We start from the raw sequence: 18,925 nt of genomic DNA on the forward strand, positions 1-18,925 counted from the left end.
TCTCTGATGTCTGTGAAGTTTCAGCTCTTTCCCACAGATCATTTATTATAGCTTGCCAAATTTGCCCCTGTTTGTGTGCGTCCCTTTAAATGCAAATGAGCTGCTGCTCCCGGCCCCCTTTCCAGAAGAGGGCGGAGCTTTAACAGCTCAAACTTCGGTTGCTCAACAACAACAAAGCTGGAGAATCTCAAGCAGCCAAAATGACGAAAGTTTTCAGTGTTACATTGTTCAAACCGGAGTCGGACACTGATGGAGAGACTCAGGAAGAAGTTACAACTTTTAGAATGAAACTGGACGTTTCTGAACGGTTAGTGGATAAATTTATGTAGTTGCTGTGGAGTTGATTCAACTCATCCACTAGCATGTGCCGTCATGTTAATCTTTTGTGCAAATCCAGCGTTGAATTGACTCTCGTTTGTGAAGCAGTCCGGTGTAAAATGACGGCATGACACTCTACTACAACAACTCAAAATATCTTCCTTTGCATTGAACTTTGAGTGTTGTAACTTTGCAGATGTTGTTTATGATTAAACAGCAACATTACAAACTAACTAAAGTTAAAAAAGTCAAATCAAAATAACCACCCCTTCAAGTCACTGAACACATACTAATCATTGGCATTAGATTATTACAGTTTTTCTCAATCAATTTGACACATTTCTCCAAATGAATGTAATTATATATATATATATATATATATATATATCTAGCTTTGAATTTGAGGGTGTACATGTTCTACAGTTTACTGGACACAGAATAGTAGAATTTCTCTAATATAAAGTACTGTTACTTTGTACTCTAATTATACTGTATAGTACAAAACACTGTTGATGGTTCTAGGATGTATTTTCTAAAGCACAATCACCTGTGCTCCTGTTTATATTATCCCAAGATTCTGATCGTGTCATAATTTTTGCTACTGAATGTTTACTGATGGATAAATGTGTGCTGTTTGAGTTTACATACTGACACTTGAGTTAACTATACTACTGTATGTGAGAACATGGTTAAACCACTGTAAAATAAGGGAATTTTTTGTGTAGAGTTTTGCAGAAATCATTAAGTAAATTGGAATATATGTGAAAACAACGTGTTTATGGTTTTGAGAAATGTGTCTTTATTTTGAGAATTGAATAAATGGTTTGGGAAATCATACCAAATGAATCAGTTATGGTGTGTTAGCAATCGAGAAAAAAAAAAGCACAGTTTGTCTCAGTTTATCTCAATGGCGCCCAAGCTGAGGTGTTTGGACTTTGGCGGCCTCTTGTTAAATTTCTGTAAAGAGAAGTTGTTTCCCTCAAAAAAAGAAAAACTTATGGCCACGATGAATATGATGTCGTTCGCTCAACATCGAGGCCACGACTTCACAAAACTAAGTGAACTGAACCCATCTCTTCCCAGACACCGTAACCTACAATCAATCGAAATGTATTGAAAGACTACTTTTTGAGACTTTTTAACTTTCAGAAACTTCAACCAGTGTTGTGTCATGTGAATACAGGGCCATTCAAACTGAAAGTGTTTTTGTGTCCGTCCGCACTATTTTTGTTTTTATTAAACATGATTGTCTTTGACGACGACTATGCTAGACCAGCTCAAACTGTGATTTAGAACTTGTTAGCTGGTTTGATCACACACACACACACACACACACACACACACACACACACACACACACACACACACACACACACACACACACACACACACACATAATCATTGTGTATATACACTCCCTGAAGACAGTTAATATCTTCTTTAGACGCTCATGTAGTGTGTGCAAATGCTTTTTGTTTGACCGAGCTGGAGATTATGTTAATAATTACTTTGAAATACTTTAAAAACTGTTTTAGAATTCATGAGTCATGGATAGTGGATACTCTTTTCAGTAAAAAACTAATAGGCCTAATGTAAAGTTATTTCTAGATTTTATTGGCATGCAGGAAACTGCTAAAATAAATAATAGAATCTATAAGTAATGCTCTTGTGTGCAAATGTATAGCTTATAAGTTGTGTTCAGACCAAATGTGGGTGACAGTGTGGTTTACAGTAGCACTTCTCACAGTGAAGAACATGTTTCTCGACCAGTGTTGTGTCAAATCTGTTCCTCTTAGGTTAGTGGTTATGGTGGTTAGACAGTGAAACATTCAACACAACACTGGTGACAGTCAGCACTCGCTCTCTAGAGGGAAGATTGAACCTGTTGAGGAGTTTACAGAATGATTGTAGGTTAAAACTGTTAACTGAGCTCTTATTATTGAACACGTCACCATAAGTTGCTCTTAAGGGACAGTTCCTATTATAGTAAGAGTGTACTGTAAATCAACAAAATAGAATTTGAGTAGATATTAATAAATAAGTGAAGCAACACTTCTCCATCATGCACTGGCACAGCGTCACTATATATCAACTGTAGCCGGATTTAAACACTCATTCGGTCAGATCAGAGGAAGTTCACAAACACAGGAGGAGCTGATGATATTTAGAGAAAGAGCTGTAACTATATACTGAAAAGAAAGACTGACAGAAACAGAAAATGTCTGATAAGTGTGATCTGTGTCTGCTGGGACTGATCATTCTCTGCTCACTTCTCACAGGTAAAGAAATCTGTACTTTCTCTAAAGACATTTAGTGGAGTTAGTCTGGGAAAGAGTTCATTTGAACATGCTCAGTTTATTCTTGACCACATTCAAGTTGTGATCTCAGAGTTGTGTATTGATACAGTACATACTGTATAATTCCTGATACTGGACATAGTGTCACAATCAAACATCTGATGATGCAACATTATCTTCATATTAAGAGTGTGTGAGTGATCTGAACAGCTCTCTAATGAAGAAAAACAGTTCATTCTGGAGAGTGTGTTTGCATTAAGTGAGGAAAAGACTGTATGACTTTTTATGCTGATATGTTTTATATTTTCATTTATTAATATATAACATAATAATTACTCAAATGTACTTGTGTTTCAGGTACCAGTGGAGTGAATGATGCTCATGTGTTCATCAGTTCTGGTGAAGATGTCCGTCTGTCCTGTAATAATGCTCTTTCTGACTGCAACTCAACTACATGGATCTATGACAGTTTCAGACATCCAGGGACAGATGAACTGATTACTGGAGGGGAAAAGAGGAAAGACACAGAGAGACATGAGAGACTGAGTCTGGGGTCTGACTGCTCTCTGAACATCAAGAACGTCACAAAAGAAGATCCTGGATTTTACAGCTGCCGACAATATGTGAATGACAAACAACAAGGAACTGATGCACGTGTTTCATTGCATGTTCTTCATGGTTAGTGTTTCTGTGAATTACATGATTATGTTCAATTTTAAAAGGACTCCATTCTCCCTTTAAACTCACGTTTGCAGAAAAGACTAAAGTCTGTAATGTGATTTGTGTCTTGTGTTCAGTTTCATCATCATCATCATCCTCACAGACTGAGATCAGTCCAGGTCGCTCTGTGACTCTCTCCTGTCAGTTGTATCCATATGCTGGAGAATCTTGTGATCATTGGGTCCGTTATGAGGGAATTCATCTGTTGTGGGTGAATCAGTCTGGTGTTGATCTGAAGACAGACTCCAGATATCAGATATCAGCTTCAGATCACTGTATCATCACTCTGACTACAACACTCCTGAATGAAGATGACAACAGAGAGTGGAGATGTCGGCTTACTCACAGAAATCAAGTCAAGACCTCAGTCAGATACACTGTCAAGTATTCAGGTGAGAAACTAACTTTCCTAACTCAGTTTCAGAAGTCTCTCTGTTTGTATTGGATGGCTCAGATATGATCTTTTGACCATATCCCATTTTGTGTCTTGTCTGTTTTCATTCACTGCAGACTCATATCCTGTATCTATGTTTATATTTTGGCATTGTGAAATTGTGATTAAAGCCATAAAATGCATAAAAATGCTTATAATTCCTAAAATGGACCTCCTACATGGGTCATACATGAAATATTTCACAAATCTATTTGAGTCTAGTATGTATGGTTGCCGAGAGGGCTCAACACATGCAAATAGAAAAAACAGCAGCAAATAAAGAAAATATCTTCATCAGTTTGACAACACATGCGCTGCAAAAGTCCACAACACATGCAAATAGAGAAACGCACCGCAAATAGCACATACCAGGCCTGGCAATCTCAAGCCAAAAAAATACATTATTTATTATTAATAATTTATTAATAATATTTTATTAACGCAAAATAATACCCCCCAAATCGTTTGTCCTGGCGCAGACCACAACGAAAAGGGAACACCAAGTGCCGTACCTGTCTGGGACCGCTGGCTGGGATTGTTCAATGGGTAACACTTTATAATAACTCACACTATGAAGCATTAGTTAAGCATTAGTAAACAGTCAATTCATCATTTATAAAGCATTAATAGACATTAATAAGCAGTTTATAAATACACCTATAAATGCTTTGTTCTTGATTTATAAGCATATCTATAATGTGTTTAATCATTGTATTTACATACTTTATTAATGATAATTTATCATTTCTAAATTAAGTATTACATTATTTACAAACCAGTTATTTAGGAGTGTTCAGTGGTTCATAAGATCATTTATAAAGTGTAAGTAAATGATTAATAAACTATTTAAATGTACATTTATACATCTTATTATTTAGACATATAATAATAGTTACTCAGTGTGTTAATAAATGCTTTATTAATACATATTCCTACTGTAATTCATGATTAATTCAGGTAGTTATAAAACATTTAGTAGTTGTCAGTGAACTATTTCTGTGAGCTCATCTAAAGTGAGGACAGTAAAGCTTTATAAAGGAGATTTAAAGGCTCAGTGATCTTCTGCACTGCTGTTATCTAATGTTTTAAAGTTAGTACTGAGGTAGTTTTAAAACTGTGAAATATTTTATTATATTATTATTGTTTTATAAAAACATTATTTGTTGTATTTTGGCACTCCTGTAATCCAGTGTTGGCACTGGTAAATTTTATTCAGCAATGTTTACACTTTACAGAAATTTGCAGATTGCAAAAGCTTAGTTTCATTTTGCTGCATAGTTATGTTTTCTGGAGGAGTACAGGGATTTTTATTTTCTGTGAAATTGCAGAGGTTTATTTTTAATTTTATATCAAGTTACCCATCGTAAAGTTTCATTTTTTTCCTTTAAATAAATATTTCTATGTTCTGTATCCTTCAAATCTCCTTTATAAAAGCTTTACGAGGCATGAATAGTCCTCACTTTAGATGAGCTCACAAAAATAGTTCACTGACAACTACTAAATGTTTTATAACTACCTGAATTACTCATGAATTACAGTAGGAATATGTATTAATAAAGCATTTATTAACACACTGAGTAACTATTACTATGTCTAAATAATAAGATGTATAAATGCACATTTAAATAGTTTATTAATCATTTACTTACACTTTATAAATGATCTTATGAACCACTGAACACTCCTAAATAACTGGTTTGTAAATAATGTAATACATAATTTAGAAATGATAAATTGATCATTAATAAAGTATGAAAATACATTTATTAAACACATTATAGATATGCTTATAAATCAAGAACAAAGCATTTATAGGCTGTATCTATAAACTGCTTATTAATGTCTATTAATGCTTTATAAATGATGATTTAACTATTTACTAATGCTTAACTAATGCTTCATAGCGTGAATTATTTTAAAGTGTTACCGTTCAATGTTTACTCTTCAGTGGTGTGCACCAGAAAGGTGAGTTTTTTATTTTTATTTTTTTTTTTACTTTATTTAGTAATAGTTTTTAAATGACAGTTGTTTTTCAGAACAAAGGTCTAAGAAGGAAACAATAGTATGGTATACCAAATGTATAATGTATAAGTGTACTCTAGTTACAGATACATATCCCTGATACACAAGATAAAGAGGTTCCAAACAGATCACAGTAATAACATCAGAAGGGTGTGGGGAGGAAAAAATAAAAATAAATAAATAAATACAACAATAACAAGATAATAATGGTTAGGTAAATAAATTTAAGAGTTACAAAAGTATAATGCAGTATGAAAACCAGTACAAAATTATCACATTCCTAAGTGATCTAATACCGGCTTCCATATTTTCCAAAATATATCTAGCTTATATCTCTAATATCTAGCTTATAGTTGTTAATAAATCATAACTTCTCAATATGAATAATACTCACTAGCTCACTCAGCAACACATCGAATGTTGGAACAATGTCCAATTTTGCAAGAACCATAAATAAAGAAATACACTGTCTTTCATATTTACTAAAAGAAGGTACAGAAATTACCCCGAAAACAGCAATCATAGGGTCTGGAACAATCTTTTTTTATACACTTTGGAAAGCAGCGCAAAAATATCAGACCAGTACTTATGAAGGTTACAACATGTCCAAAACGAATGTAACAGCGTACCCTCCGCAACCTTGCATTTATTGCATACCGGTGATACTTCAGGGAAAATCTTATGCAGTTTAGTTTTGCACATGTATACTCTATGCAGAGATTTGAACTGGATTAAGTTGTGTCTAGTGTTAATTGAACAGTCATGTATGTTCTGTAGGCATTCCTCCCATTGCGCATCTTCAATAGTGAAACCTATGTCCTTCTCCCATGCTTTCCTAATTGTAGTTGTGTCACTATCCACCAGATCAGTTAATACATTATAGAAATATGACACTGCTTTAGAGCTTCCAACTTCCAACTTAGGTTTAAATAAGTGTTGTTTTTTAATTCTTGCTGTTTTATAATTCCATAAAAACTGAATTGTTATCTTGTCTAGTTTAAAAGAGGATTGTGGTATACATGAAGGGATAGACTGAAATAAGTGGAGGAATCTTGGTAGGCTCACCATCTTTACTGCATTGATTTTACCTACCATTGAAATTGGCAGTGTTCTCCAATAGTCTATATTATTTTTCAATTGGTCGATCCTCTTTTGCCAATTGACTCTAAGTAGGTCTCTTGGATTTTTAGTTATTATGACACCAAGATAAGCAAAGGAGTTTTCTGCCATCTTGAACAGAGTGGATTTTATATACTGCTTACAAGCATTGGGCGTAATAGTCATCAGGTCACTTTTTTGTCTGGAGACGTACGCAGCCTTGGCGGGTTCTGAGCCCCACGGGTACATGGGGCCCCCAAAAAAATTTTTCAGGAGATTTAGTGTGGGCAGGAAGGGCTCATGGAATGGAGTGGGCTCGTGGGCTGGAGTGGGCTCGTGGGCTGCTGGAGCGGAATCGTGGGCTGCTGGAGCGGATTCGTGGGAAGCTGGAGCGGCCTCGTGGAAGGCTGGAGCGGGCTCGTGGCATCTGGAGCGGGCTCGTGGGCAGCTGGAGCGGGCTCGTGGGCAGCTGGAGAGGGATCTGGAGAAGGGGTCCAGGACATCCCCTCATATTCAATTGAAAGCCCCAAGCGCACTGGAGTGGGCGCCGCTAGGAGCTGCGGTTCAGGCGTGGAGGCAGGCTTTACGGGAAGCTTAGGCTGCTCGGCGGCAGACTTACCTGGAGGCTCTGGTGAGGCAGCGGCCACTCTCTTAGGTCGTCTGGGCCTCGCGGTGGACTTCTTCTTGGGTGGCTTGGGATTTGGGTCAGGCAGAACCTGACGAGCTGAATGACGGCATGTCAACAACACTCTACTACAACAACTCTTCCTCTTCTCTAAAGCAGCCCAACATGGCCTCACCCCCTTTGGTGTGTGTTCTCGGGGGCGGGGTTTATGTAAATTTTAGAGTTAGTGATGTCACCAACCTGGAAAGAAGCTCGTTGTAGTCTCTACCAGCTGTTTGTTGTAGTCCTTAAAAAGCGATTTCTGTAAAAGAAAATATCTCCCTTTGCATTGAACTTTGAGCGTCGTAACTTTGCAGATGTTGTTTATGATCAAACAGCAACATTACACACTAACTAAAGTTAAAAAAGTCAAATCAAAATCAACCACCCCTTTAAGTCACTGAACACATACTAATTATTGGCATTAGATTATTGCAGTTTTTCTCAATCAATTTGACACATTTCTCCAAATGAATGTAATAATAATAATAATAATAATAATAAAAGATTATAATGAAAAGATATAACACCAACATGTCAGAAAAAAATAAAAAATTGAAAAAACAGAATCACTGAGTTGGAAAACAATCACCCCCTTGTGTCAGTATTTTGTTGAACCACCTTTTGCTTTAATTACAGTCTTTAGTCTGTTGGGATATGTCTCTACTAACTTTGCACATCTAGACTTTGCAATATTTGCTCAAGTTCGATTAAATTTGATGGTGACCGTTTGTGGACTGCAGTCTTCAAGTCATTCCACAGATTTTCAATGTGGTTTAAGTCTGGGCTCTGACTAGGCCATGCAAGGACATTCACCTTTTTGTTTTTCAACCACTGTGTGGTCAGTTTTGCTGTGTGCTTTGGGTCATTGTCGTGTTGGAAGGAAAACCTTCTTCCCATTGACAACTTTCTGGCAGAGGGCAGCAGATTTTCCTCAAGAATTTGACGGTATTTTGCCCCATCCATTTTTCCTTCTATCCTGACAAGTGCTCCAGTCCCTGCTGCAGAGAAACACCCCCATAACAGGACATTACCAGCTCCGTGCTTTACTGTAGGAATGGTGTTATTTGGATGGTGAGCTGTAATGGATTTACGCCAGACATACTGTTTTGGAGTTGAGGCCAAATAATTCAATTTTGGTCTCATCTGACCATAGGTGTTATGTGTTTTTTCCACATGGCCTCAGAATCTTCAAGGTGCGTCTTGGCAAAGCTCAGACATGACTGCATGTGGCCTTTCTTGAGGAGTGGCTTTTTTCTTGCAACCCTCCCATACAAGCCACATTTGTGGAGAATTTGTGATATTGTTGTCACATGCACACAATGACCACTCTTTGTCATAAATTCCTGCAACTGCTTCAGAGTTGCTGTAGGCCTCTTGGTAGCCTCTCTGACCAGTTTCCTCCTGGCTCTTTCATCCTGTTTGGAGCGACGTCCTGATCCAGGGAGGGTCTGTGTTGTAACAAATACCTTCCACTTCTTTATGATAGACTTTACTGTGCTTCTAGGCATTGATAAAACCTTTAAAAAAATTTTGTATCCATCTCCTGACTTGTGCCTGTCCACAACTTTATCCCAAAGATCTTTTGACAGTGCCTTGCCACCCATAGTTGATTGTTTGCTTCAGCTGTACTACCAAGGACTGAAATGCTCCATGCAGGAAAGCTCTTTTCATGCTGAGCTAATCAAAATGACCACAGCTGATCATAGTTGAAAGTCAAATGGCTTTGTGTGCCACTGAGAAGGTGATTAGCTACACCTGATTGAGTTTACAAGTCATTTTTAGGAGGGGGGTGATCCTTTTTCCAACTTAGTGATTCTGTTTTTTAATATTTTTAATTTTTTCTGACATGTTGGTGTAATATCTTTTACTTGGATGTTATAAGTTGCACTGAGTAAATACAGCTGGATATTTTCTAAAGCACAATCACCTGTGCTCCTGTTTATATTATCCCAAGATTCTGATCGTGTCATAATTTTTGCTACTGAATGTTTACTGATGGATAAATGTGTGCTGTTTGAGTTTACATACTGACACTTGAGTTAACTATACTACTGTATGTGAGAACATGGTTAAACCACTGTAAAATAAGGGAATTTTTGTGTAGAGTTTTGCAGAAATTTTGTCTTTATTTTGAGAATTGAATAAATGGTTTGGGAAATTGTGCCAAATGAATCAGTTATGGTGTGTTAGCAATCGAGAAAAAAGCACAGTTTGTCTCAGTTTATCTCAGTGGTGCCCAAGCTGAGGTTTTTGGACTTTGGCGGCCTCTTGTTAAATTCCTGTAAAGAGAAGTTGTTTCCCTCAAAAAAAGAAAAACTTATGGCCACAATGTGCAGGATGTCGATCCCTCAACATCGAGGCCACAACTTCACAAAACTAAGTGAACTGAACCCATATCTTCCCAGACACCATTACCTACAATCAATCGAGATGAATCGAAGGGCTACTTTTTGTTAAATTCCTGTAAAGAGAAGTTGTTTCCCTCACACACACACATAATCATATCATGTATAAACACTCCCTGAAGACAGTTAATATCTTCTTTAGATGCTCATGTAGTGTGTGCAAATGCTTTTTGTTTGAACAAGCTGGAGATTATGTTAATAATTTCTTTGAAATACTTTAAAAACTGTTTTAGAATTCATGAGTCTTGGATAGTGGATACTCTTTTCAGTAAAAAACTAATAATGTAATGAATTTATTTCTAGATTTTATTTGCATGCAGGAAACTGCTACAAGAAATAAGTGAATAAGTAATGCTCTTGTGTGCAAATGTATAGCCTATAAGTTGTGTTCAGACCAAATGTGGGTGACAGTGTGGTTTACAGTAGCACTTCTCACGCTGAAAAACATGTTTCTCAACCAGTGTTGTGTCAAATCTGTTCCTCTTAGGTTAGTGGTTATGGTGGTTAGACAGTGAAACATTCAACACAACACTGGTGAGACAACAGCTTAGTGTCAGCTTAGTGTCACTGAGCTTGCGCAAATATAACCTGTGTGTATATGGCCTGACGCAGACTCGCAGAGTTGTGTTCTGCGGCTGTCTCTATTCCAGTCGGCTGCGGTGACCATCATTTAATTGTGGTTAAAAGAATAACAAAGGTACCAAAATCAGGTCAGAAATTTATTTGTAAAAGGACTTTTAAAAACTTTAAAGAAAATTATTTTATAGCAGAAGTAAGGAGTATGGATTGGACCGAGGTAACACAAGCGCAGGATCCAAATAGGGCTGTGGCCGTCTTTAACAACTTGATAGTACAGGTGATGGATAAATACGCTCCTATCAGAAAACGAACTGTGAGAAATGTCTCGGCTCCATGGCTGGATCAAGAGCTCAAGGAATATATGAAGCAAAGGAATCAAGATAGAAGCAATCAAATCTGATGATGTTGTACAGTGGAATACATATCGTAAATTAAGAAATTATGTCACAAAATTAAATAAATCTAAAAAATGTTTATATTATTATCAAAGAAAGATTGAAGATGCTAAGAGGAATAATGCAAAAGTATGGAGTACATTAAATGAACTAATGGGAAGGAAGCCTAAATTGTTTACAGCATGTTTGGAGGCTGATGGGATTTGTCTCACTAAACCATATGATATTGCTAATTACTTGGGCCAATTTTTTAAAAACAAAATAAAAAAATTGAGACAGGCCATGGAGTTTGGACAAGATAGGAATATTTCATATAGATTAATAAGAAATATTATAATGAAGTCTAAAATATGTAATTTCAGATTTAAGACAGTAACAGTAGACAACGTTATAAAATTACTACGGGCAAGTAAAGATAAACTCTCGGGTTTTGATAACCTTGAGGTCAAGTTGTTAAAGTTGGTGGCAGATTTAATTGTTTTGCCTGTTACACATTTCAATAAACTTAAATTGATTATATGAGTATTTCCATCACAGTGGAAGACAGCAAAAATTATACCTTTAATAAAAAATAACAAAGAACCATTTTCAGGTCAAAATAGCCGACCAATTCGTTTGTTACCTGCAATAAGTAAAATTATGGAAAAAGTAGTATATGATCAAATACAGGAGTATTTTGCAGTAAATGGGTTAAATACAATTTATCAGCATGCATATAAAATGGGTCACTCCACGACTACAGCATTGACTCAGATTACTGATCATTGGTTGCAGGAAATTGATAACAAAAATTTGGTTGGTACAGTTTTGTTGGATTTAAGTGCGGCGTTTGATGTTTTAGATCATAGTATATTACTTAAAAAAATTATGTTGTTATGGATTTGAACCAGCAGCTATTAAATGGATAGAGAGTTATCTCAGTAACCGAGAGTATACTGTGTATTTTAATGGCAGTTATTCTGAGGTTGAAGAGATGAGTTGTGGAGTGCCCCAAGATAGTTGCTTAGGGCCCCTTTTATTTTCTATCTTTACTAATGATTTTCCCCTGGTGATGGAACATGCCACCATGGCAATATATGCAGATGACATTACACTATATGCATCTGCAAGAACAGTAGATCAACTTAATAACATCTTAAATAAAGAACTGACCTTAGTTACACAATGGATTAGTGCTAATAGATTAGTCATCAATATAAAAAAGACAAAATGTATGGCAGTTGGGTCAAAATATTTTCTAAAAATGACACCCACATTACATTTGTCATCTGGAGATACTTTGATTGAACAAGTAGAAGAAATTAAATTATTAGGTGTAATTGTTGATAGTAAGCTGTCTTGGAACAGTCAAATAACCCTAAATTTTACAAAAAATGGGTAGAAGTATGGCCATTATTAGACACTGTAGGAAGTTCATTCCTTGTTGGGACAACAAAACAACTGGTTCAGTCATTAGTGCTTTCTCATTTGGATTATGCCTCAGTTGTTTTGTCAAATACAAGTGAAAACAATTTACACAGACTTCAGGTTGCTCAAAATAAAGCAGCCCGAATTGTTTTGGGCTGTCCATATAGAACCAGTGTGACTGCTATGCATGATAGTTTGGCTTGGTTAACTGTAAAATTTAGACTTAAGTATTTCTTAGTAACATTTATGAGAAACATTATTGTATCAAAAACTCCAGAAATAATTTATAGTGGGTTGTCCTTTTTTTCAGATACACATAATTATTGCACTAGACAAACAGGTGAGATGCGATGTGTGCTGCCTTTATGCAGAACTCACCAAATACAGCGGTCAGTGTTTTATCGTGCTATGGTGGCATGGAACTCATTACCAGGATTTTTGTTGCTGGAAAATAATAAAAAATGCTTTCAAAAGAAGTTAAAACGTTTCTTGTTCACACAGTGATTACTGATAATTGTGTATTTTGATTTTTAGGAAGATTGATGTTGAACCTAATGATTTAGTTTTGTTTGTAATTATAGAATATGTATTGTAGTGTATAATGATACCAGAAAATGAGCTGTTTTTGAGTTTTTCTTGTATGTCTTGTATACTGTTGTGGTGTGTGCAGTTGTCTGAATGGTGTAAAAAATATAAGTAAAACATGTCATGAATATTGAGGAGACCCCAGGAAGAATAGCTACTGTTGTTTCAGTGGCTAATGGGGATCTTAATAAACAAAACAAAACAAAACAAAACAAAACAAAACAAAACAAAACAAAACACAACACTGGTAACAGTCAGCACTCGCTCTCTAGAGGGAAGATTGAACCTGTTGAGGAGTTTACAGAATGATTGTAGGTTAAAACTGTTAACTGAGCTCTTATTATTGAACACGCCACCATAAGTTGCTCTTGAGGGACAGTTCCTATTACAGCAAGAGTGTACTGTAAATCAACAAAATAGAATTTGAGTAGATATTAATAAATAAGTGAAGCAACACTTCTCCATCATGCACTGGCACAGCGTCACTATATATCAACTGTAGCCGGATTTAAACACTCATTCGGTCAGATCAGAGGAAGTTCACAAACACAGGAGGAGCTGATGATGTTTAGAGAAAGAGCTGTAACTATATACTGAAAAGAAAGACTGACAGAAACTGAAAATGTCTGATAAGTGTGATCTGTGTCTGCTGGGACTGATCATTCTCTGCTCACTTCTCACAGGTAAAGAAATCTGTACTTTCTCTAAAGACATTTAGTGGAGTTAGTCTGGGAAAGAGTTCATCTGAACATGCTCACTTTATTCTTGCCCACATTCAGGTTGTGTATTGATACAGTACATACTGTATTATTCCTGATACTGGACATAGTGTCACACTCAAACATCTGATGATGCAACATTATCTTCATATTAAGAGTGTGTGAGTGATCTGAACAGCTCTCTGATGAAGAAAAACAGTTCATTCTGGAGAGTGTGTGTGTGCATTAAGTGAGGAAAAGACTGTATGACTTGAATCTTCTGCTTTTTATGCTAATATGTTTTATATTTACATTTATTAATATATAACATAATGATCACTCAAATGTGCTTGTGTTTCAGGTACCAGTGGAGTGGATGAGACTCATGTGTTCATCAGTTCTGGTGAACATGTCCGTCTGCCCTGTAATAATGCTCTTTCTGACTGCAACTCAACTACATGGATCTATAACAGTTTCAGACATCCAGAAGCAGATGAACTGATTACTTTAGGGAAAAAGAAGGAAGACACAGAGAGACACGAGAGACTGAGTCTGGGGTCTGACTGCTCTCTGAACATCAAGAACGTCACAAAAGAAGATCCTGGATTTTACATCTGCCGACAATATGTGAATGGACAAAAACAAGGAACTGATACACGTGTTTATCTGCATGTTCTTCATGGTAAGTTTATGATTATGTGGTTAATTTAAAAAGGTATGAAAAGATATGACTGCACACTCAACTTGCAAATAGTTTATTTACCAACGTTTCGGCAAAAAGCCTTTGTCAAGGTGTAATTTTACTCCGAGTAGAAAGAGCATAAATAGACAATCAATAGGTGTATACAATTAATCCCAATTAAATATACAATCAATCAATTAAGTATTCTAAAAAACTGTCCAATATACATGACAAGAATAAATACACGTCATTATTAATAGAAAACATCACCAACAATAAAAAGTAGATCAATTCTTTAAACTCTTTAAAAGACTAAAGTCTGTCATGTGATTTGTATCTTGTGTTCAGTTTCATCATCATCATCCTCACAGACTGAGATCAGTCCAGGTCGCTCTGTGACTCTCTCCTGTCAGTTGTATTCATATGATGGAGAACCTTGTGATCATTGGGCCCGTTCTGAGGGAATTCAGCTGTTGTGGGTGAATCAGTCTGGTGTTGATCTGAAGACAGACTCCAGATATCAGATATCAGCTTCAGATCACTGTATCATCACTCTGACTACAACACTCCTGAATGAAGATGACAACAGAGAGTGGAGATGTCAGCTTACTCACAGAAATCAAGTCAAGACCTCAGTCAGATACACTGTCAAGTATTCAGGTGAGAAACTAACTTTCCTAACTCAGTTTCAGAAGTCTCTCTGTTTATATTGTATGGCTTAATGGACAGATATGATCTTTTGACCATATCCCATTTTTTGTCTTGTCTGTTTTCATTCACCGCAGACACGACTCATATCCTGTATCTATGTTTATATTTTGGCATTGTGAAATTGTGATTAAAGCCATAAAATGCATAAAAATGCTTATAATTCCTAAAATTGACCTCCTACATGGGTCATACATGAAATATTTCACAAATCTATTTGAGTCTAGTATGAGCCATGTAGGAGGTCAGTTAATAATGTCATTAATTCAGGACAAACTGAAGGTTTATGGGCAGCAGCTTGGTGTGTTTCACTGTCATATAAAGGAGGCATAAATTATATGTGACCCTGGACCACAAAACCAGCCATAAGGGAAAATCTGGAATCTGAGGAGGCAAAAAAATCAGCAAATGTCCTTAGCAATGCATATTACTTACAAAAATGAATCTTTGATATATTTACAGTAAGAAAATATCTTCATGGAACATGATCTTTACTTCACGAGTTCACATTTACATATAATTAAGTACAGTAAGAGTTATGCATATTTGGCGTGCTGTCCGGGGGAGGGCTCCGAGCTTGAAAATTTTGGCCCGAACCCAGAGTACTCCCCCGTTGAGATAGAAGTAGATAAAACTGAAGTGAGGAGAAGGGGTGGAGGAGGGATGCTGATGCAGACGAACAGAGGTAAGTCTGCTGTATTTATACCTCTTGTCATGGTTGCATTGATTAATTGAATGCTCTCCACCTGAGCTAGTTAGGTTAATTATCTGCACCTGTTCCTCCCGAACCTTGTTAATAAAACATCATTTAATATCCTAATGATTTTTGGCATAAAAGAAAAATCAATAATCTTTACTCATACAATGTATTGTTGGCTATTGCTACAAATATACCTATGCAACTTATGACTAGTTTTGTGGTCTTTTCAATTACTGCCATTGTAAACAGTGATGATGGAGCACAAACTGTCATGATCAAGTATGAAAATATGATGTTTATGTCCTACAGATGGATCTGAACATTCATCTTCTGCAGCTCCAGTCCATTCAACAACACTGATTCCAGTCAGCAGCTCAAAAATCAAGGACAAATCAAGCCAAACTACAGCAGCAGCTCCTACACAAGGTTCATGATCACATGATCACTGTCACACATCAACAGTCTCTCTCTTCAGTGGTTTGCACTGGCTCTCACAGACTGGTTTTATCATCACAAATATCATCTACAAAAAAGTAGCTCTTTAAATAGGTTTGTCAGTGAGTCTATGACATTTTGATATACCTGAGTCATGACCATAATGTTTTCTTGTACAGTCTATATAAGACAACTAGTGTAACTCATGACATGATACAGTGGCCTAATGGTTAGAGAGTCAGACTGGTAACCCGAAGGTTGTGGGTTTGATTCTCAATACCGAGAGGAAATGACTGAGGTGTCCTTAAACAAGACACCTAACTCTCAATCGCTCCCAGGCTCCACAGCAAAATGGCTGCACACTGCTCCGGGTGTGTGTGTGTGTGTGTGTGTGTGTGTTCACTACTCCTAATGTGTGTGCACTAACTTGGATGGGTTAAATTCAGAGTATGAGTTACCATACTTGGCCTTCACATGTCACTTTCACTTACAGGAGGTTCTTATCATCTCCAGTAACTGATCTGAAGACTGTCTGAGGGTGACACTGATATGGGCTGTGTTTACAGTGCCAATTACTGAGAAAGAGCTTATCAAACCTTACTGAATTTGTAGACCTCAATCATTCACTTTCCCACACAAACATTAAGTCAACATAAAAGCTAATGTAAATATACTCTTTTTTCGTATATATTGTGTTTTTGAGCTTAAATGATTAAAATCATAGTGATTTATTAAACATAGTCATCCCATGTTAGTGTGAGCAGCTTTCAGCAGCATAACTGAGTCACACTGATATAGAGCTGCTCTGGACTACAGCAGATTGTAAAAGAAATGTCTTGGATAGACTTGTGGAACAGTGGAAGTTCACACAGGATCACATATTTATCATTTCTGTGATGTGAAGCTCAAGTATTATGTGATGATGATGATGATGTTTATGTTACATTATGTTTGAACTGAACTAACAGACGTGATCCACAGATCCAGCTGTCACCACATCAGAAACTGAAGTCAGTAGGACCGCTGGATCATCATTCAGAGGTACGACACGTCTTTGCTTGCAGTTCATTTATGACGACAGCTTTATAACACTGAAACTATCAGTCGGTCTGGAAATGCTTGTCAATAATCATTCATTGTTTAATACCCTTGACTTCAGTCATGTACAGTTTCAGAGATTCAATCTCTTCTTCCTCTCTCTCTTCTGTCCACACGTGTTTCCTGCAGTGATTGTGATGATTGTTGAGATCGCAGTGTTTGCTGCTCCTACTGTGATTCTTCTTCAGATCATCTGTGCAAGAAGAGCTGGTGAGTTTGAGCTTCACACAGTCTGATGATTCACACTCATCTGATCTGGAACAATCTGCGATCATGGTAAAAACACTTATGAGAGATCAATGAATGGATTTATATTGCAGGGAGGAAGGACTCGCAGCACCTAGAGGAAATAGAGATGCCTACAATATTACAATAAAATACTGCTGAGTTTTGAGTGAATCTGCAATAATATTTAAAATAGCAAAAACTTATAGAGGATTGTTCATTTTTTAATTTTCATCTTCTCTGAAAACAGAAAAAACCTCTAAGCACCCTGAAGAAACAGTGATGCCATCAAGTTTTTTTTTTTCATTTATATGGATTTTATGGATATTTGCCTACAGTGTTCAATGTCATTTTCTAGTTTTTTCATATATAAACTGTTTTAATTGTAATAATAATTACAGTAATGGACAGACTCAGACTGTTTGTATAATCCTCTCTGTTGGAGCTGATTTGGTGATTCTCCTATCTTGTCTGTTCATTGCTGTTTTTAGCATTTTATTTTAAAATTTTAAATGATTGCTACTCATTTTCTTAATAAAACCTCTGCAATTGTGTCTAATGTCTCCTTTCCTGAGATATTTGTTACATATATGTCCATCAACTACCCGACGTGGTAACACTTTATAATAACTGCACACTATGAAGCATTAGTTAAGCATTAGTAAATAGTTAGTTCATCATTTATAAAGCATTAATGGACATTAATAAGCAGTTTATAAATACACCTATAAATGCTTTGTTCTTGATTTATAAGCATATCTATAATGCGTTTAATAAATGTATTTTCATACTTTATTAATGATCAATTTATAATTTCTAAATTAAGTATTACATTATTTACAAACCAGTTATTTAGGAGTGTTCAGTGGTTCATAAGATCATTTATAAAGTGTAAGTAAATGATTAATAAACTATTTAAATGTACATTTATGCATTTTATTATTTAGACATATAGTAATAGTTACTCAGTGTGTTAATAAATGCTTTATTAATACATATTCCTACTGTAATTCATGATTAATTCAGGTAGTTATAAAACATTTAGTAGTTGTCAGTGAACTATTTTTGTGAGCTCATCTAAATTGAGGACTATTCATGCTTCGTAAAGCTTTTATAAAGGAGATTTAAAGGATACAGAACATAGAAATATTTATTTAAAGGAAAAAAAATGAAACTTTACGATGGGTAACTTGATATAAAATTAAAAGTAAACCTCTGCAATTTCACAGAAAGTAAAAATCCCTGTACTCCTCCAGAAAACATAACTGTGCAGCAAAATGAAACTAAACTTTTGCAATCTGATATAAAAATACATTTCTGTAAAGTGTAAACATTGCTGAATAAAAATTTACCAGTGCCAACACTGGATTACAGGAGTGCCAAAATACAATGTTTTTATAAAACAATAATAATGTAAAAAAAAATATTTCACAGTGTCAAAACTACCTCAGTA

General features: G+C 36.0%; 1 protein-coding gene across 30 annotated transcripts in view; it reads left to right on the forward strand.

Moving 5' to 3' along the window:
• Positions 1 to 18,925, forward strand: part of LOC127513098 (uncharacterized) — a 122,046-nt gene that overhangs the window by 79,444 nt on the left and 23,677 nt on the right. For 4 of the 30 annotated variants that reach the window (XM_051894684.1, XM_051894683.1, XM_051894679.1 and 1 more), the window contains exon 2: positions 13,986 to 14,306. The exons of 13 other annotated variants lie outside the window; for them this stretch is intronic. In XM_051894684.1, the coding sequence (XP_051750644.1) occupies positions 13,986 to 14,306 (321 nt within the window). Of the gene's footprint in view, positions 1 to 2,409; positions 2,598 to 2,972; positions 3,294 to 3,412; positions 3,728 to 13,493; positions 13,610 to 13,985; positions 14,307 to 14,654; positions 14,967 to 16,023; positions 16,141 to 17,130; positions 17,191 to 17,376; positions 17,458 to 17,567; positions 18,045 to 18,925 lie in introns of those variants that run through there. 13 more of the 30 variants (XM_051894676.1, XM_051894692.1, XM_051894699.1 and 10 more) reach the window with 12 other exon arrangements.

This window comes from Ctenopharyngodon idella, chromosome 5 (assembly GCF_019924925.1).
Source record: "Ctenopharyngodon idella isolate HZGC_01 chromosome 5, HZGC01, whole genome shotgun sequence".
Taxonomy (NCBI): Eukaryota; Metazoa; Chordata; class Actinopteri; order Cypriniformes; family Xenocyprididae; genus Ctenopharyngodon; species Ctenopharyngodon idella.